A 21821-nucleotide genomic window follows, 5' to 3' on the forward strand; every position below is an offset into this window, starting at 1 on the left:
GATAATACTAGGGGTCCCTCACATGTGTTTGCTGTTTATTTTTCTGGTGGCAAATTTGGATCTTGATCATATGAAAGATCAATTAATTCCAATGGCTGGTTGGAAACACAAGACGAATGATTTACCCTTATTGGACTCCTAATGGTTCAACTACATCTATATGGGTTAGGGACTCAATAATTGATGGTATCATATCACCCGTGGCCTCCACGATAGTTCTATACAGGGCCTCTAGCGGCATGTTTAGTTTGTTTATTTTATTATATTTATCGATAAAGTTTTATATAGCTCGAACATGATCCCGAAGGATATCAGAGCACTTCACAATTGGAGGGAAAGGAAGGTAATAATTGCAGTACAGGCATCGTATAGGAATATCAAACAAAGCATATATCAAATATGAATACCAAAGAAAACAGTTAAAATCAAAAGGGGTAAACAAAAAATAAGACAATAATTGGTACATAGTGAGCTAGGAGGGGAGCAAATGATTAGTAAAAGAAGAATAGCACCCAGCGCAGGGCTTAAAGGTGCAAGTCTAATGCATTAGAGCAGACAATCCAAAACCCTTTTAAGGCGAGAACTTGTTCAGAAGGAATCTTTTTACTTTCAATTTGAAAGCAACCTTGGAGGAATTTCTACATATTTCCAGTGGGAGTGAGTTCCAGATCTTCGGTGCAGAGCCGAAGAAAGCACTGTGCCACGTTCTCTTTTTGCAAAAGATCTGTGGTTTCAGGAGGAGAGAGTTAGCACTCCTTGAAAGGTCTATCCCCTCCGGATAAATCTAGCTTTTGCGCTAGATAACTGGGGGTTTTGAAATGGAGGGCTTTTTGAGACAGGCAGGCAATCTTTAGCTGTATTCTTGTTTCATAAGGCAACCAATTTAGGGATTTTAAGACTGGGGAAATGTGCACATTTCTTTTGGTACCCGTAACCAATCTGGCAGCAGCATTCAATGAAGCCCTTATTGGGGCCAAGGTATATTTGGGGAGGCCAAAGAGCGTAGCACTGCTGTAGTCTAGCCTTGGCAAAACAAGCGCTTGGACCACTTGCTTGAAGTCAGGTTGTGGGAGGAGAGGTTTGAGATTCATGTGTGTCCTCATAAGGTGATTAGCTCCCTTGCACACATTGCTAATATGATTCTTCATGTTCAGATGCTTGTCCAGGGTTATTCCGAGAGATTTCGCTGAGTCAATAATGAGGGGAGGGCAATTGAAGGCTGTGAGGTGGTTCATCCAAAGGTCTGACTTGGGGATGTGATTCGGAGGAGACATGAGAAGGAATTCTGTTTTGGAGGTGTTGAGCAGGAAGTGGTTCTCGGTTAACCAGGTTAAATCGTTAGGGTAGTGATGAGTGATACGAGGTTATCTGGGGAAGGGATTTTCAGATAAAGTTGCGTGTCATCCACATACAAATGGAAGAGAATGTCCGTGGAATTTAGTGCATTGGCTAATGGTTCCAAGAACAAGTTAAAGAGTATGGGAGATAGGGCGGACCCTTGGGGCACCCCCATGGATCCTGGTGATGGCTGAGAGAGAGAGAGTGGTTCGCATTAACTCTTTAGGATCTGTGGTGGAGGAAGGACGAGAACCATTGCCACACTAGACCAGAAAGGCCATCCTGTGCTCCAAAATGAATAGGAGATTAACAGTGTCAAATGCAGGGCAAAGGTCAAGGAGGATAAGGAGGCAAGATTCATGTGCCCACTCCGAAAGCCAGATTGATTTTGGTCCAGGATCTGGAAATTCTCGATGTGAGCACAGAGTTGAGATTGGACGGATTTTTCTAGGAGTTTGGCTAGAGTGGGGATGTTAGAGATAGGGCGTAAGTTGTTAAGGACAGTCCTATCTGCTGTAGTTTTTTTTTAATATAGGTGTTACCTGAGCTGCTTTTAGGCACTCCAGGATCATTCTTTGTGACAGAGATGCGTTGACAATCTTTGTCCAGATGGGGGTGATGACATCCTTGATTTCTTTGAAGATGGAAGGTGTCAGCAGGTCGCTGAAGTGATTAGATGGGTTGAAGAGTCTTGTTAATGTCTCTTTCACTGAGTGGAGTAAAGGTGCACCATGAGGCATTGTTCTTAGTGCTCATGCTAATTGGTTCGATCTTCTCTAATAGGGCCGGGGGGGGGCGCAGACCCAGGGGATAGCCATAGAGCCTTCCTAGAGTCAAGATCAATATTGATGAGTCTTGATTTCTCAGTAAAGGAGGCAGCCAGATCATCGCATGAAAGTGGGCTGACTCCAGAGTCAGAGCGGTTTGGTGCTTCCACCGCTTGTTGTTTAACCAGCTCAAAAAGTTTCTTGGGGCGATGAGCGGCTTGGTTAAGTTGGGATCTGAAGTAGTCTGCCTTCGTGCTCTTGATTTGTTTGTGACAGGAGCTCCTTGCCGATCTAAGGATTTTTAGCTGGTCCAAGGATAGTTTTGGATCTCCAGGATCAATTGATTGGCCTAAGGTTGCGGCGTTCCGCGTTTAAGTTGCCGTTGAACCGTGGTTTGGTTATTTTGTTGAAGTATTTTTTTGTTGTAGTGGAGGAATGGAATCCATGATGCTAGAGATAGTAGAGTTGTAGAAGTCAGGGAATACATGAACCTCAGACATGTCAACTTGGGAGGAGAGGGCAACTTTGTAGTGGGTTGCTAGTTCGGCTGTATTGATATCTCTGCGGTCCCTTTTCCAGATCTTCGATTTCGTTGGTTGAGCCTTCCTCAGAGACACCTCCATGTTAATATAAAAGAAGATGATGTGATGTTCGGACCAATCGTAAGGGGTAATGGTATCTAGTGTGATGGTGTGTCCTTTGGTGATGATGAGGTCCAGAATTTCTCCTTTATTATGAGTTGGCTGGTCACAATGTTGAATCAACTCATGATCATTTTAGAAGGATTTGAGGCATGTTACAGCTTGGTGATAGAGGTTAGGCCAGTGAAGGTTGAAATCACAGAGGACAATATCGGACATAACTGAATCGACATTGACAGAGATGATTTCCATTAATTGTTCAATGAAGGGGAGGTTGTCCCCAGGGGGTGATAAAGTGTGTGTAGTTTGCACACCGGAAGGTTGTTACTCTATATGTTGAGACAAAGGTATTCGCAAGAGGATGGCGTAAAGGACTTCAAGTGGGAGACCGAGAGTGTGCTCCGATGTATACAAGCTAGTCCACCGCCAAACTTCATAGCTCTGTCTAGACGAATGATGTCATGGGCAGGAGGCACTAGGAGGTCTAGGATAGGAGTGGAAGAGGGATTGAGCCAAGTTTCAGTGAGGATGATGATGTCTATCTCATTGTGTTGGATGAAGTCGAAAATATCAGAGGCGTGTTTGCTGGCTGACCTGCAATTGAGTAGTACACATTTGAGTTGTACCGGTGTATGGGAGGAGGGGTCTGTATAATGTTCACTCTCATGAGGTTGTAATTTTTCATGACTCTGAGGTTGTGAGGGGGTTCTCTGTTCGGGTTAGCGTGAATGGCTTGAATTAGCCCTGGAGGAATCTTGTTGGAGTCTAGAATGAGTGAGTAAGAGTTGAGTAAGTCATCGATATTGTTAGATGCGAGATAGGCCTTCGATCTTCTGGGGTGGGAGGGTGCATTAGGAAGGGATTACTGTTTTAGAGATAGAGAGGGGGGAAAGCTGACCAAGGCAAGCTCTAACACTAGCAGGGGCTCTGGGCATATTCGCAAGAGTGAGGAGGGAGCTGATCAACGGGAGATGTTCAATTGAAAGTTCTTTCAAATCATGAAGTTCGACGGTGAGAAGGTGCAGCTGAAGGGATATATCGTCCAGACGCGCCACCAGGTCTGAGTGCTGGGTGGAGAGGCGTGGTCTCTGTGTGCCAGAGAGGTCTAAGGTGGTATTGTGAGGTTACAGAGGGGGAGTTGGTCATCGGGGACTTTTGGTGATCCAAGATGCATGGATAGAGAGGTTGGTAAAGGTGACAGGATGGGAAGGCCATTGACCTGAGAGTCAGGGATGGTCAAGTAAGGGTTGAATGGGTTTGGCTGATAATGGTCCGTGGAGGGCAGTTGCCAGGTCTCCAGCCTAGCAGGTGGCGTAGAAAGAGGGATGCAGGAAGAGGGATCTTTCGTTGAGGGCAATAGCGGTAGGGTGAGAGGGAACCTCTCAGCTCAAGAATCAGGCTGTATCGGACTGGAGAATGGTGAGAAGAGCGAACCAGTAGGCCCGCCTGCCTTCTGAGTTGGAGGTCTAGTGTAATGAGTCAGTCTGACAGGGGACTGAGAGGCTCTAAGATCAACTAAGGGGGGAGAATGGTTTAGGTAGAGTGTGGACCTCCCGGCTGTGGTGGGGGAACTGGTTAAGTCCAAAGTAGTGGTAGGGGTCATTGGATTTAACCGAGACAGCCTTTTTGAATGTAGGGAAGATGTTGACCATCATGGCTAGGTTGACATTAGAAGCTTGGATAAGGATGATACCATTATTGTAGAGGGTGTTAGTGGCATTAGTGTTGAAGGTGAGCGAGGGCGACCATGAGGTGCTTCCTAGTGCCTGATATTGCATGGAGTAGATAACAATCTGCCAGCATGGTTGCTTTCTGGAATAGAAGATGAGGTCATTAACTATACTACCCTGGTTTACACAGAAGTAGACGTCTGAGATTAATGTACCGTGTCTGGCTTTGAGTATGCAATGTTTGCGTTTTTTGGCTGCATTTTTGGAGAGGTTAGGCGGGTAATTGATGATGAAGGCATTAGATCCTGGGGGGCCGGACTTATCTCCATTCTGAAAGTGTGTCCTAGCGAGGAAGGGGCCCCAAAGATGAGTTTATGGAGGTGAGGGTAATTTTGTTTCCCAGATAAAGCTTAAAATAGCAGATAGGAGACCGAGTGGGTAGGGAGAATAAGTTGAGAACAGATAATTAAGGTTCCATTATTTCCGTTGGCGGAGGGAGACTGTAAAAGGAGTCTAGGTGAACTGGGGGGGGTGAGAGAAAGAAAAAAAATGATGGGGAAGCAGGCTGCAAGAAAACTGTGAGTAAAGGAGGAATTAAATAAAAGCAAAAGTTGCAGCTAGCCTTTCTTCTGCATTAAATATTTCATTTTCCATTAGGCCCACAGCATCCGTTTAATAGTTAGTGATATTGTTGCAGGGATTCTGCTCATGCCCAGAACTATGTGCAGAAATTAAGGAAACCAGGACCTCAGTGAATTGTGGTGTACCAAAAACTCACCTCAGTACCCAGAACACCTATCCGACCAGCATTAGTGTCCCATTCGTTATCCGTATTCTCTCGGAGGTCCCAATGTATAGACAACCCAGAACAAGCGACTTAGAGTACTCTCAGGAAGGGTGGGAATCAGAAATACCTGTTTGTTATTATTCTCATATCTGTCCACAACAAGAGTAATCAGAGACACGGTAAAGTTTAAAAGGTTTATTTTATAAACTATGTGTCCTAAGATGCAGTACTTTGGCTAACATAAGCAGACAAATGATTATAATTAAAACCATCAGCATTGTTACAATACCATAGAAAATGAAGGGAGAAATCATGTTACAAATGACAGTGGAATACAGCCACCTTCCCTTCGCTAGTAGGCTAGTATTATTATACTACTAGAAGTTCTCTAGGCTTGAATGGGGAACCTCATACCGTAAAGATCAGCTTAGGTGAATCACATCACAGGATCAGCTATGCTCTGCGCCTGGAAATGTTCTTCTCCAGAATGTGTTTCTAACGCATGCAAACAGTAATATTAAAGGCTCTCGACACCCAGGTGTTTGCAGCTGTGTGCATATTATGGGTAGAGAGTGGGCCGATCAACCTGAACTCAAAAACATACATTGTCTGTTGGCTCAGAGTGTTTTGCACACAATGTTCAGACCAAGGTCGCAGTGCACGTCTAGGGATGTGAACAACAGACAGTTCTCATGTGAAGAAAAGGCAAGCAAGCAGTTTTCAAATAATAACAAGTCTCTGCAGTGTCGTGTGCAAAAGCAGCAAAAGTGGCAAGATGGCTTTTCTAACATCTAATGCGCTTATGCTAACATAACAATGTATGCATCTAAATCGGTGCCTTCACTACAATATCATTGGTAGATTTCAAGTTCTTAAAGCTTTTCCCCACAGGGCCTTGAGTGAGTTTCCTCTTAACCATTTTGCAGCGGAGTAAAGAGTTCTTGCCTTATAAAATAATGAAAAAAGAAGAACATTTACTACCTTAGTTTGTGTAAGGGGTCCCAGGAAACGAATCCAAAAGGGATGGCACTGCCCAGCCTCTGGCAGTCGCAGATGGGCCCAGAAGGGCTGGCCCTGGGTGCGGGCTTTACCTGTGCACATTCCACACTGTGGGATCCAGAAGTGTGCTTTATTGCGCTGAGTACAAGTGGCAGGAGGTGCGGCAGTTGGGAGATGCTGAAAGCCCACCTCCAGGACCCAAACAGCCTCCTGGGACTAGAAGTCCGGCCAAAAACACTGCCGCTCTGAGGGATCCAGAAGTGTGCTTTATAGCGCTGAGGACAAGTGGCAGGAGGTGCTGCAGTTGGAAGATGCTGGAGAGGCCACCTCCAGGACCCAAACAGCCTCCTGCAACTAGAAGTCCCACCAAAAACACTCCCACTCTGCGGGATCCAGAAGTGCGCTTTATATCACTGAAGACAAGTGGCAGCAGGTGCAGCACATGCAGCAGGTGGAAGATGCACGAGAAGCCACCTCCAGGACAAAACAACCACCTGGGACTCGAAGTCCAGCCGAAAACACTTCCACACTATGGATCCAGATGTGCACCTTATAGCACTGAGGACAAGTGGCATGAGGTGCAGCTGATGTAAGATGCAGTAGACGCCACCCCCAGGACCCAAACAGCCTCCAGGTACTCGAAGCTTTGCCAAAAACACTCCAGCAGTGCAAGATCCAGAAGTGTGCTTTATAGCACTGAGGACAAGTGGAAGCAGGTACGGTGGGTGGAAGATGCAGGAGAGTCTGCCTCCAGGACCCAAACAGCTTCATGGGACTCGAAGTCCAGTTAAAAACTATATTTTGAGTCTTTATGACTATACTCCACTGTTGTAATTACTACAGTGCGACTGGTGTCGATACATGCCGAATGATGAACCATGCCACTGCTAGTGAGTGAGGGCAATTTTTCCCAAAAAATGTGAGATCATGCGAGAAGATTGAAAATTCCGATGTTTCATCAATCTTTTGGGGTTTTGTGATTATGAATGGGAGGTTGATTGATGATTGTTCCTCTTTCCTCTTCTTTGTGTGTATAGACCCACAGTATCCTCCTCAGATCACTTTTGGGCCTGTGAAAAACAGAAAACAGAAGAAGACTGTACCTGCTGTCTGTGATTTGAGGAGAGCCCTAAAAATTGGACTTGCTTTGCCTCTTGTACCCAGGATAAAGAGTTGGCCTCCAAAGGTCATAAAGCTAACCTCCTGTTTGCAACTGGGACACCTCCTATTTGCCATAGGGACACAGCAAGAAGGTTTTTTCAAGCATTCCCTTCTGACCAGTTCCACCAGGACTTGCTCTGGACCCTGCTGCTGGCCCCTGCCGGAGTGAGTCTCGACCCCCAAATCCTATCACCAAGTACTCCTCCTAAAGTTTCACGAAACCTGGGGCTTTGAAACCTTTTGCCAACTTTTTGCCCTTAGAACCAGCGTGAGACCAGGACAAACCTGCCAAGCCAATCTGCCAAGAGTTCATTGCCCCTGGAATTATGTTTACTGCAGCTCCCTCTTCTTTCTTCTCAGCAACTGCAAATTTGGTTAAGCGTGCCCACCGTCGACCGGCATCCGATGACATAGATCCCTCTTCAGCCACAGCTAGCAGCCTTGCCCCGCTGAGTCAATTTGAGTTCCAGATAAGTTTCTAAGTCTGAACGTTGAAAGCATCAACAGCCCAAGCCACTGCCTGTATCTGATTGATGTCAAAGGCTGTTTGGCTGCGAAACCTGAACTTTTCCCACTCAGAAATTTCTGGCTTTCATTAATGATTTAAGAGAGACCTCTGATTTTGGCTCTACATTGACATTGAGGCTGCTGCCTCGGTGAATACTTTTGCTCCATGAAAGCGTGAAGGTAACTTTTTGACTGGGACACATCTGGTCCTTTTATTTGACATGTGCTCCATCACAGTTCGCCTTAAAACTTACCCTCATCCTGGTCAGGCATAACCAGATAACAGCAATTGGCTCTTAACACTTTTTAAATTGAAAATTGAAAAAATCACAACTCCAGCTCTACTTATTGGATGTTTGTCATTTTGGTGTCATTTTATTTAGCAATATGTACTCTATTGTACTATTCTTGTGTTGTAGTTTGACTTCATTATTTTTTGAGTACTGCATAGATACTTTATGCATTGCTTCTAACTTAAGCTTGTCTGCTCTGTGCCATAGCTACCAGTGGATAGAGCAGACATAAATGTAATGACTTTGAGGGTTTAACCAGTCAAGGATTGTGGTTATTATTTGAGGTCAGTACTCAACCCCCTCAAATAATACTCCAATTTCTTACTGTAGTATTTTAGCAAACTTACACCTGTGCCTAATCTGTGCCTGTGACCCTATCTCTGATAATTCACCTTAGATATTAGGGAGGTACACTATAATTGGGATAGCACAATGTAAATGGTTTACAAATTAAGTAGAACTAGTAGGTGGATCATAAAACCTGTCACTGAACCCACCATCAAACTGTATTGCATTTTGATGTGATGTTAAAGGGCTTTCTTTTTAGTGAGATAAGCAATTGATTGGACGGTGAATTATTGTCTCTGTGGTTTGACTATATGATTTCTGAGTCTTTGCCCCTTGATGAGAAGCCTTTGATTGCTTAACCTCACTTCCTTGAGAGTTAAGTGAGGATGGGATGTAATTAGAATAGTTTGCAGGAGCATAATAGGATGGACCAATGGATGTCAGAGGCAAATGACACCAACCACCACAGTTGTGTCCCAGTAGATTCTGTCTGCCATGTGGCTCCTCGAATGGATCTGACAATGTACTTTACATGTTTTAAGTGAGCTACATGAGAAAAGTTTCCCTTGCCTCTTTTGTTCAATTAAAATAGATTTTAAATGTTTATTTTCCTTCTATATTTTCACAGAAATCACAGCTTTAAAGCAAAAAGGTGCCATGGTGACATACAGGGGACCTGTTCATTGTGTTAGTATGATCCTGCGTCATGAAGGGTTAGCAGGACTTTACCGAGGAGCTAATGCAATGATTCTCCGAGATATTCCTGGATATTGCCTGTACTTTATCCCTTATGCATTTTTGTGTGAATGGATCACACCCGAAGGTCACACAGCACCAAGTGCCTTTTCTGTCTGGATGGCAGGAGGTATTGCAGGTAATGTACTTTGAGCTGTTCAATGAAGATACTACCAATTTTTACTTGTCTTTAATTTATATGTTGATGACATTTTGATCATTTGGCCACCCCTTATATATTTAAGTCTGTTGTTAGCCGATATCATTAGTTTTTTTTAAAAAAAACTACTAAATAAATGAATGCAATTGCTTACATACATTCTAATGCTTCAGTTAGCCCTCTTCTCTATTGGTAGTGTTATTCATGTTTTGCCTCCACCAACCACCTAATTACGCATCGGGCAGTGGGTCAGCCGACTTCAGTTATTGCCTCGCTTCAGCGTAAGTGCTGCCATTTTGCTTGTGCAGAACATACACAATAGCTTCAAAAGTAGACCCCTTCAGTACCAGGAGTACCATCATGGAATGTTGGGTCAATGGGACAGACGTACGACCTGCCAAATAGCGTCTCGCAAATTGTGCCGCCTTTGCGACTCGCAATTTGCGAGGCGGTGTTTGGCATGTACAACAGTGTGTTTAACACTTTTTGCGATTCCCAATGGGATCGCAAATTGCGAGGCTCATGACAATTAATGAGCTTCTCACAATTTGCGAGCCCATTGGGAATGACAGGCCCTCCCAGGGATGGTGGCCTGCTGGGCTCAGCAGACCACCATGTCTGGCCCTTCTCATGTGCAAATGCATTACCACCTACTTGAAGTAGGTGATAATTTGCGAGCGTTTTGCGACCGTAAATGTGGGTGCAAAACATTGGTACATAGCTTTGCGGTTGCTATAAGGAAAAGGAATGCACCTACCTAATAGCGAGTCGCAAAACAGTATTTTGCGAGTTGCAGTTTATTTTCGACTCGCAGAATACTGTTTGTGCATGAGCCCATGGTTTTTAGCGTGGCCAAACCGGTCTAAGATCCTTTTGTGCACACTAAAAAGCATCATACATCTGGCCCAATGTATCCTTTTTAAGTTTGTAGTACATATGTGTGTGTGTGTGTGTGTTTGTGTATATATATATATATATGCACTGAAAAAACCATAGGTTTCAGACATGTTATAGTTAGCGGAAATTTTACTGATAAAAAACCAATGAAATTCCCCCGTTATAGTTAGTGCAGGCAACTATAACTCACGCGACCGCAATCCTCTGCTGATGCTAATACTGTATTTAGACACTTATTTGCCCATGTCTTCTTCCATAAATTTTTAGCTATACATATATTAGAAATATTTTTTTTTCATAAAGACACATATGTCATCAGCAGAAGATTGCGGTCGCGTGAGTTGCCTGCACTAACTATAACGGGGGAATTTCATTGGTTTTTTATCAGTAAAATTTCCGCTAACTATAACATGTCTGAAACCTATGGTTTTTTCAGTGCATTTGCAAGGTTTTTTAAATGCTAATTCCTAACTATAACGTGTGTGAAACCTATGGTTTTTTCAGTGAATTTGTACGTTTTTTTAAATGCTAAGTTACTTTACGCCATTCGTGGCGTGCACGCCCACTTAACGCAGTTCGTTCCGTGCGCGCACGGTGCGCTTCGCGCACCGTGCGCGCACTGTGAGCACGCGGTGCGCTTCGCGCACCGCGCGCCCACTTTACGCAGTTAGTGCCATACACGCAAGGTGGGCACGCAGTGCGCTACGCGCACCGCGTGCCCACGTTACGCACCGTGCGCACATGGAGGACATATTATGCGCTTCCTTGTGATAGGTAATCTGTTAAATTTAATTTGTAAGTGATGACAATAATATGCCATGCACAGAGAGTGTTTTTTTTTTTAATTAAAATTTTTAGCGTAAGCGCACCGTACGCGTACGGTAAGCGTAATCGGCGAAATTTTCAAAAAATAAAAATTTACCGTTTTTGGCCTTTGAGGACTCAACTAACATGGCTATGTGCATGGGCGCTGTCTAAACAGCCCCTTTATATGTTTTTTGCCTTTATTTACAGCCCCCCCCTCAGAGTGCGAGAGAGAAAATGGCGGCCGCCGCTTCCTGGTTTCGACCGATTCGAATGTTTACTTAGACTTAACAGCCAATCAGAATCGCGCTCGCGCACGCCACCGTACGCGTACGGTAAGCTTACGGTAAGCGTACCGTAAGCTGGCTCAGATATATATATTGATTTAAAGGCTATTTTCTCAGAATCTACTGAACAGATTTACACCAAACCTACAAAAGGCACTTCCTTGACCTGAGGACTACCTCTCTGCCAAATTTCTAGTAATTCTGTTCAGCCGTTCGGGCTGTAGCCTTGTCTAAAGGTCCTATGGAAAAATGCATGGGAAAAACGCGTTTTGGGACCCCCCTTTTATCTCAGCCCCCGCTTGACGAATCCCCCCGAGACTTTCAGGGTAGGAGCGGAGCGTAGTGCCCCACCTATTTTGAGAAATTCGCGAGGATTCGTCGACCGGCGCCAAAGTTATTCAAAATAGAATGTTGCGGATTTCCTATGGAAAAGGGGTCCTAACTATAACTACCTACTGGCGACCGCCAGTAGGTAATGTATATATGTAAATATACATTACCTACTGGCGGTCGCCAGTAGGTAGTTATAGTTAGGACCCCTTTTCCATAGGAAATCCGCAACATTCTATTTTGAATAACTTTGGCGCCGGTCGACGAATCCTCGCGAATTTTTCAAAATAGGTGGGGCGCTACGCTCCGCTCCTTCCCTGAAAGTCTCGGGGGGATTCGTCAAGCGGGGGCTGAGATAAAAGGGGGGTCCCAAAACGCGTTTTTCCCATGCATTTTTCCATAGGACCTTTAGACAGGGCTACAGCCCGAACGGCTGAACAGAATTACTAGAAATTTGGCAGAGAGGTAGTCCCTAGGTCAAGGAAGTGCCTTTTGTAGGTTTGGTGTAAATCTGTTCAGTAGATTCTGAGAAAATAGCCTTTAAATCAATATATATATCTGAGCCAGCTTACGGTACGCTTACCGTAAGCTTACCGTACGCGTACGGTGGCGTGCGCGAGCGCGATTCTGATTGGTTGTTAGATCTTAGTAAACATTCGAATCGGCCGAAACCAGGAAGCGGCGGCCGCCATTTTGTGTGTTTCACTCAGAAAAAAAAGAGTGAAAACAAGAAAAGGGGGCAAGGAGGAGAGTTACAGACCCCCTTACATTTGTGAGGGGGTCAAAGAAGGACAGAAAAGTACAAAGAAAACATTTATTGATTTTAAAAAAAATCACGGGGTACGTGTACGGTAAGCTTACGGTAAGCGTACGGAAGAAAAAAAAAATAAAAAAAGAAATGAAATGCAGATTTAAGAGTTTAGATATTAGGGGGCTCTAAAAAGAGCCGTTGTGTTTATGAAGTGATTTTTTAAGTGGTACCTACAAGTAAGTACCGATGCAGAGTCTAAGGTTCAAGAGGAAGACTCTGTTCCCTTCATCATTGAAGTGCACACCATCTCCTCTATAAATGTCTTGCATGTCATAACGCAAGTTGTTGTGGTAAATGGCACCCATACCATAGTCACGGAGGAAAGCAGAAACAGATTTGTTGACGTGCTTCCTTGCTTTGTCAATTTGCGGACAGAAATGATTGGACCAGTTCCATTTTTGCCTTTGGCATATGTTGGAAAACACAAAGGCAGTTTTAGGGAAAAGAGAAAACAGTTGTGCAAAGGTGTCCTTCATAAGCATTTCCAGACCTACCCCAGTCAAAGTGCCTAGGTCATTGCCACCACAGTGCACTATTATGAGGTCAGGGTGTTGGATTTGCATGAAGGATTTCACCAATGGCATCAATTGGTGCCACTTTAACCCTCTCTGACCAATCCATTTAATGTCTACATTTGGCAAAGCAAGGTCTCTCACCATACCTGTTTTCTCTGCAAACTTTTCACTCCAGAAGACATAGCTGTGCCCTACAATCCACACTGTGAACATCTTCAAAGGAGATCTGGATGCACTCAGGAGGTGTAATTCAGTAGAATGGGAAAAAGAAATGAAAAACAGTTTGGAAATGGAGGCATACATATTTTTTTTTTAAAAAAAAGAACTGATTGGCTGTTTCATACCATTCTACACTAAAAACTAGGCTGTATGTGTAAATTGATAGAAGCATGTTTTGTATTGGTACAGAAAAATGTGTTACCAAAGAACAGTACTATGGATTTGCTGTAAGGTTTGAAAAGTCAAGCACTCTTGCTCTGTGGAATTGAAACATTGTTGGGCGAACTTCTGACCTAACTCCACACAGCAGTGTTCCATGAGGTGTTGCTATGGTAGCAGGCAGAAGTCAAGTTGGGGGAAGGGTACTTTAAGAAAAGGGTTGGTTTTCAACCAATAGAAATGTGTGATTACATTTGAAAAAAAGGGGGAAGCACTGAGATTTGAAACTTACATGTATATGTGTGGAAAAATAGAGGGAAACTTTGCCATTTTCTAGTTCTGCTGAGAGGAGAGAGGTGTAGAGAACAGAGATCCTGGCTCTGATAATCTGCTGTTTGAGTGCCACATTTCTTTCACAACTAACTAATTTTAAAGGTGAGTTATGAGTTTGAGAGGGGATGTATATGGTAAATTAAGAAATGAATAATAGAATTGGAATTCCTTTTGTAGAAGTTGTGTTTATTATTTTCTGTTTTAGGAGAAATTTAAATGTGAGGAACATGTAAAATAATATGGACTATTTTTTCATGATAAATTAAGGTGTAGTGGTAAAAATAAGGAATACTTTAAGGGTTTGAGGTTGCAGTCAGTAATGCAAATACATTCAGCATCACTAAGGCTGGTTGCCCTTGCTGGAGTGTAGGCAGTCACCGAGGATACACATGGTGGTGGTCTGAAAAAGCAGTTTGGACATGGGCTTTTTAAAAAAATCTAAAAAGTGGATTCATAATGTGTCAGTCTGTAAAAGTGATTTTCACTTGCCAAAAAAAAAGAGCAGTAAGTGTGCATTTAAATTGGCAAAGAAATTTCGTTTTGTGACTAATGTGAAAACATGACTCTGTGTGCAAATAGGAATTACAGGCAGAGATTTATTGCGTTTTGCTCTGGTGATTTCACAGTTGCATTAGTAGGAAAAAGGGGGAGCGATTTTTTGGGGGAAGAAGCAGACTCTTAGCACACACCCAGCTCCTTTCCATGTATAATCATGCACAGTATTTAGAAGCGAGTGGGGTTTTGAGGTTTCAGTCTGTAATGCAAATACATTCAGCATCACTAAGGCTGGTTGCCCTTGCTGGAGTGTAGGCAGTCACCGAGTATACACATGGTGGTGGTCTGAAAAAGCAGTCTGGACATGTGCAATTAAAAAAATCTAAAAAGTGGATTCATAATGTGTCAGTCTGTAAAAGTGATTTTCACTTGCCAAAAAAAAAGAGCAGTAAGTGTGCATTTAAATTGGCAAAGAAATTTCGTTTTGGGACTAATGTGAAAACATGACTCTGTGTGCAAATAGGAATTACAGGCAGAGATTTATTGCGTTTTGCTCTGGTGATTTCACAGTTGCATTAGTAGGAAAAAGGGGGAGCGATTTTTTGGGGGAAGAAGCAGACTCTTAGCACACACCCAGCTCCTTTCTATGTATAATCATGCACAGTATTTAGAAGCGAGTGGGGTTTTGAGGTTTCAGTCTGTAATGCAAATACATTCAGCATCACTAAGGCTGGTTGCCCTTGCTGGAGTGTAGGCAGTCACCGAGGATACACATGGTGGTGGTCTGAAAAAGCAGTCTGGACATGTGCAATTAAAAAAATCTGAAAAGTGGTTTCATAATGTGTCAGTCTGTAAAAGTGATTTTCACTTGCCAACAAAAAAGAGCAGTAAGTGTGCATTTAAATTGGCAAAGAAATTTCGTTTTGGGACTAATGTGAAAACATGACTCTGTGTGCAAATAGGAATTACAGGCAGAGATTTATTGCGTTTTGCTCTGGTGATTTCACAGTTGCATTAGTAGGAAAAAGGGGGAGCGATTTTTTGGGGGAAGAAGCAGACTCTTAGCACACACCCAGCTGCTTACCATGTGGAATCATGCACAGTATTTAGAAGCGAGTGGGGTTTTGAGGTTTCAGTCTGTAATGCAAATACATTCAGCATCACTAAGGCTGGTTGCCCTTGCTGGAGTGTAGGCAGTCACCGAGGATACACATGGTGGTGGTCTGAAAAAGCAGTCTGGACATGGGCTTTTTAAAAAAATCTAAAAAGTGGATTCATAATGTGTCAGTCTGTAAAAGTGATTTTCACTTGCCAAAAAAAAAGAGCAGTAAGTGTGCATTCAAATTGGCAAAGAAATTTCGTTTTGTGACTAATGTGAAAACATGACTCTGGGTGCAAATAGGATTTACAGGCAGAGATTTATTGCGTTTTGCTCTGGTGATTTCACAGTTGCATTAGTAGGAAAAAGGGGGAGCGATTTTTTGGGGGAAGAAGCAGACTCTTAGCACACACCCAGCTGCTTACCATGTGGAATCATGCACAGTATTTAGAAGCGAGTGGGGTTTTGAGGTTTCAGTCTGTAATGCAAATACATTCAGCATCACTAAGGCTGGTTGCCCTTGCTGGAGTGTAGGCAGTCACCGAGGATACACATGGTGGTGGTCTGAAAAAGCAGTCTGGACATGGGCTTTTTAAAAAAACTGAAAAGTGGTTTCATAATGTGTCAGTCTGTAAAAGTGATTTTCACTTGCCCAAAAAAAAGAGCAGTAAGTGTGCTTTCAAATTGGCAAAGAAATTTCGTTTTGGGACTAATGTGAAAACATGACTCTGTGTGGAAATAGGAATTACAGGCAGAGATTTATTGCGTTTTGCTCTGGTGATTTCACAGTTGCATTAGTAGGAAAAAGGGGGAGCGATTTTGTGGGGGAAGAAGCAGACTCTTAGCACACACCCAGCTCCTTTCCATGTATAATCATGCACAGTATTTAGAAGCGAGTGGGGTTTTGAGGTTTCAGTCTGTAATGCAAATACATTCAGCATCACTAAGGCTGGTTGCCCTTGCTGGAGTGTAGGCAGTCACCGAGGATACACATGGTGGTGGTCTGAAAAAGCAGTCTGGACATGGGCTTTTTAAAAAAACTGAAAAGTGGTTTCATAATGTGTCAGTCTGTAAAAGTGATTTTAACTTGCCAAAAAAAAGAGCAGTAAGTGTGCATTCAAATTGGCAAAGAAATTACGTTTTGTGACTATTGTGAAAAGAAATGTAGTAATATATTTAAATAAAATAAAGGAATTTTTTTTTAGTTTTTTTCAGGTATTGCTGAAGAGCAGTGGACAAAATTTAAGATGCCTACAAAATCCAGAGTTCAAAAAACGCACAAAAAAAACCTATATTTGAAGACAACTAGAGGACCAAAGTTAGTAGAAGATGCTCATGTTGGGAAAAAGAAAAAATCTTCTGGTAAGCAGAAAAAACAATTTCTAAAAAATATATTCAAAAGAATGAAAAATGTACAAAATGTCTGTACTCGAAAGGATGTTTTGAACAAAAAAGGAGAGGAAAAAATTGACAATTTAATTAATGCAAATATACCTTCAGCAACTGAAAAGATTTATATAAATAGAAAAACAGCGTTTAAAGAGATACGTAGAAAAATGTTTCAGAGAAGAGTTTTGTCCAATTTGATGAAGGATGTGAAGAAATATAAGAAAAAGACAAAGTTTTATAAAAGAAAAAAAGAAATAGAAGCCATTGCAGCAAAGGCATTAGAATTAAAAAGGAAACTATTCATTTTAATTTTGAATAGGATGCGTACATTAGACAAAATGGTTAATGTACTGAAATCACATAGCAAAAGGAAAAGAGTAGTGAACAGAACAAACTTTTGTAAAGTGTTTTTAGGAAAGTGGATGCATAGTTCAAGTAGTGAACCTTTTTTTAATGAAGAGAGCTATTTTCAAAGTAATAGTTTGCTGCATGCAGTTGACACCAGAGGTCGTTCTTACGAAGTAAAAAATGGTTGCATAATGGAGAAGGAGATAATGGTTCCAAGAGATGAGGTACAAGTGATGGCAGATGAGGCTATGGGGAGACGTCCTAAAGCCCCAGTGTACACTTGGAATTGTAGTAGTATTTGCACTGTGCGTCAGGAATCTATTGACAAATTTCGAGAGTTTCTAAGAGAATATAGTAAAAAAAGTATAAAACAGAAGATTAAGGTGCTTCAAAGTCTGGATCCATGCAGAGTGAGAGAGAATACTGGTTTGCAGGGTCATTCTCTGGCTTGTCTATCTAGAAAAGTGTGCAATAGTGTTTTCCATCATTTTAGGATGCTGGCTGTTCATCATACTGAAATGAGAAAGTTTGTGAGACGGTTGTATTTTGCCAAAAGTCCAGCAATAAAGTTAAATGAATTGAATAGGGCTCTGTTCCGAGGAACGGTATCAGATGTAGAGAAGGTTGTTGATGAAATTCAGTTTTGTTACTTTGGTCCTGAACAAAACAGTGCAGAGAAGGACACAGTAAATGAGGAAGAAGTGGAAGAGAATGTAGAACCCTCTGTAAGTAACACATTTAATGATCACATAACAAAATTTGCAATAGTCTCTAATGAAAGACCAAATTTTACTTGTATTTGTTGCCGCAGAACTCATTATAGAAAACAAACTAGGAATGTTGATCTCTACAGAAAGAGTGAAAATGAAGATAATTATAAGTGGAAGGATTTTGCAACATATATATTTCTAGAAAATTGTTTTGATTTGGGTGAAGATCAGCGTATTTGTAAATACTGTTACAACAAGTTAGAGGAAAATAGAATGCCGACCAGAGCTGTACATAATAATTTAGAATTGGATGCTATTCCTGCTGAACTTTCTGAATTAAATACATATGAGTCTATACTCATTCAATGTGTTCATCCGTTCCAGACCATAGTACCTATGGAGCCCAAAACTGGTAAATTACCTCCTTCTGATTTACTGAGAGGTTTAAAAGGAAGAGTGGTGTATTTGCCCTTGGATTTGAAAAAAAATATGGAAACTATTGATGCGGATACTTTGGAAACTGAACCATTAGTTATTCTGGTTAATGGTGTACCTACAAAGAATAAGAAGATTTGGCAGGAGCTGGTAGATGTGCGGAAAGTACAAAGAGCAAATTTGTATTTGAAAAGGAATAACAAATGGTATGAATCAATTTATATAGAAGAAGAAGAAGAAGAAGAAGATTTACAAGAAGACACAGAAACACCAACTGGACAAATTGAAAAAGTGGACAAGTCAAAGGAAGAAGAAATTTATGAACATTTTAGCATACATCCTCTTCATTCAAAAGAAGTTATGGGAGATAATATTGATCTCTTTCAGATGAAGAAAGCAAAAGGAACTCCCGTGAGTGTATGGGAGGAGAGCTTGGAAGCTCGATGTTTTCCCCAGCTGTTTCCTAAAGGAAAAGGAGGACGATACGATGAACGTCCAGAACAGATTCCAGCTTCTGAGTATCGGACTACAAGACTATATGCTGAAGATCCCAGATTTCGACAAAGTATTCCTTATTTGTTCCATCTTTTATTTGAAAGCGACTTGTCTGCACTGTCTTATGCAGTAAATCACATTTTAAAAAGTGGAGTACATTTACAAAATGTGTCTGCTAAGGATTTTATGGAGAAAGTGCAGCACCGAGATGATCATTTGGAAACACAACTGATCAATCTGATGGCTTGTCAGCGTGGGACAAATGAATATTGGTACCGACGCCATGGTGAATTAAAATGCATGTTACGGAATTTAGGAACACCAACATGGTTCGTTACCCTAAGCTGTGCGGAGTACGCTTGGGATGATTTACTGGATTTTCTACGAGAGGCAAATTCAAACATTGAAAACATCGAATACAAGACAGCAGGAGAACTGTGCTCATTGGATCCGGTTAATGTTTGCAGATATTTCAATCATAGATTTGAGGCTATGATGTCCTTCATCTGCAATAAAAAAAATCCACCTCTTGGAGAAGTAGTAGATTTCTTTTGGAGAAAAGAGTACCAGGCAAGAGGTGCTCCTCATATTCATATGCTGTTGTGGATCAAGGATGCCCCAAAGTTTGGAACAGATACTGATGAAGCAGTGTTATCTTTCATTGAAGAATATGCAACATGTGCTATACCAAAAAGCACAGAAGAGAAAAAGTTAAAGGAGCAAGTTTTACGTTTCCAAAGTCATCGGTGTGGAAAATACTGTCGACGGAAATACAAGAGCAAAGATAAATACTACACTAAGGTGCCGATCACGATCCGGTAAAAAATTCCCCCGTGCGACTCGTATCGGGTCTTTTTACCGTACGAATCGTACAAGTGCCGTACGAACTGGCAATCACGATTCGCATGGTAAAAAGTCCATACGACCCGCACCGGGAATCATTCCCCACACGTCCTCGGGTCGGAAAATGTGTCCGACACGTCCTCGGACGATTTACCTTACAAACGTAAAAATCCAAGTCCGACCGAGGAATCACGATCCATCCCGTGCGTCCGAGCCTACAACCGTATGGAAAAAACACCGTCTGCACCGAACACCAATAGCAACCATGGAGACATGTGCCCGCATACGCGCCCAACACTCCCCCCAGCCCCCGTACGTCCGACACGTACCCCCCGTATATGTATACCCCCACCCGTCTATGTACACCCCAGTACGTTCCAGTCGTACCCCCACCCCAGTACGTGTCGTACCACCGTCAATGTAAACCCCCCCACCCCTGTACGTGTCGTACCACCGTCTATGTACACCCCAGTACGTTCCAGTCGCACCCCCACCCCAGTACGTGTCGTACCCCCCGTGTACCTACACCCCAGTACGTTCGAGCCACACCCCCACCCCAGTACGTGTCACAGCCCCGTCTACCTACACCCCAGTACGTTCCAGTCGTACCCCCACCCCAGTACGTGTCGTACCACCGTCAATGTACACCCCCCCACCCCTGTACGTGTCGTACCACCGTCAATGTACACCCCCCACCCCTGTACGTGTCGTACCACCGTCTATGTACACCCCCCCACCCCTGTACGTGTCGTACCACCGTCAATGTACACCCCCCCACCCCTGTACGTGTCGTACCACCGTCAATGTACACCCCCCCACCCCTGTACGTGTCGTACCACCGTCTATGTACACCCCAGTACGTTCCAGTCGTACCCCCACCCCAGTACGTGTCGTACCACCGTCAATGTACACCCCCCCACCCCTGTACGTGTCGTACCACCGTCAATGTACACCCCCCACCCCTGTACGTGTCGTACCACCGTCAATGTACACCCCCCCACCCCTGTACGTGTCGTACCACCGTCAATGTACACCCCCCACCCCTGTACGTGTCGTACCACCGTCTATGTACACCCCCCCACCCCTGTACGTGTCGTACCACCGTCTATGTACACCCCAGTACGTTCCAGTCGTACCCCCACCCCAGTACGTTCCTGGCGCACCCCCAACACAACCTCCTAAGTACGGAGCGCACCCCATGCCCCAACATCACAACCGCATGTACGAGTCGTACAAAGCCACACACAAGGACCAAATCGTACAACCAAATGGCCCATGTACACACCGTACACACGCTCAAAACGCACGTACACAACAAGGACAAAACAAAACAACTCAACAATACACCATTCGAAAGGCACACAGCCACTAAACATGGCCAACAACCACTAAAATAACACAATCACTGACCTGCAACTGTCAAAAACAAACAGAGGCCCAATACACCACCACTCCTTATAACACACCCACCCAAAATTCAAACACTGCCACACCCACCCATGGACCAATAAAAAGGGCCCACACACACAAACCATGAGCCTTTGCAACAGACCCACTGCTGCCAGACACCACAGAACCAGACTACAAGCGACACCACATCTTACACTTGCACACCTTCACACGACCACCCTCACAAACACCCTCTCATCACATTCACACACACACACAACCATCCACACCCCCCCCCAACATCCACACACCCCCCACACCCACACCATCCCCACCCACACCCCTCACCATGCCCACTACCAAGAATCCAAAGTTCAGTCACCGAGAGTTGGAGGTCCTTGTTGATCAAATCCTCAGAGTCGAGCCACAGATCTTTGGAACATTGGTCAGAAGCACCAGCCAGGCAGCCAAAACAGCCATGTGGCAGACCATCGTCGATGCTGTGAATGCTGTTGCGGACACCAGGAGGACCAAGCAGGATTGCCAGAACAGGTGGTACGATCTGCGGAGGAGGGTCAGAGCCAAGAGACAGGAGGAACACGACCAGGCCAACGCCACCGGAGGAGGGCCCTCCCGCAGACCCGTACAGTACCATCCCTGGGAGGAGAGGGTGATGGCCATACTGCCGGTGGAGGCAGTTGAAGGAGTAGAAGGACTCCGAGACCCGGGTGAGTACACAAACAACGCACCTCACATGGGGGGAACTGCAACCACAACCAAAATTAATAACAGCCACGCAACCACCACAAGCCATCGCATTACTCAACCACACTCCATGAGCAGGCACATGCCACTGCTGCCACCATGCCCCATGCACCCAGCTGGACAATGTCAAGTCACAGGCCACAGAAGACAAC

The 21821-nt window shown here is 43.6% G+C and overlaps 1 protein-coding gene across 2 annotated transcripts in view; it reads left to right on the plus strand.

The window, feature by feature from the left end:
- SLC25A48 (solute carrier family 25 member 48) overlaps nt 1-21821 on the plus strand; it is a 327922-nt gene that overhangs the window by 164452 nt on the left and 141649 nt on the right. For both annotated transcript variants that reach the window (XR_014966647.1, XM_085618001.1), the window contains exon 5: nt 9080-9325. Coding sequence is in view for 1 of the 2 variants with exons in the window: in XM_085618001.1 (XP_085474127.1) it covers nt 9080-9325 (246 nt within the window). In the remaining variant the exon portion in view is untranslated. The remainder of the gene's footprint in view (nt 1-9079; nt 9326-21821) is intronic.

Source organism: Triturus cristatus, chromosome 7 (genome assembly GCF_964204655.1).
Source record: "Triturus cristatus chromosome 7, aTriCri1.1, whole genome shotgun sequence".
NCBI lineage: Eukaryota > Metazoa > Chordata > Amphibia > Caudata > Salamandridae > Triturus > Triturus cristatus.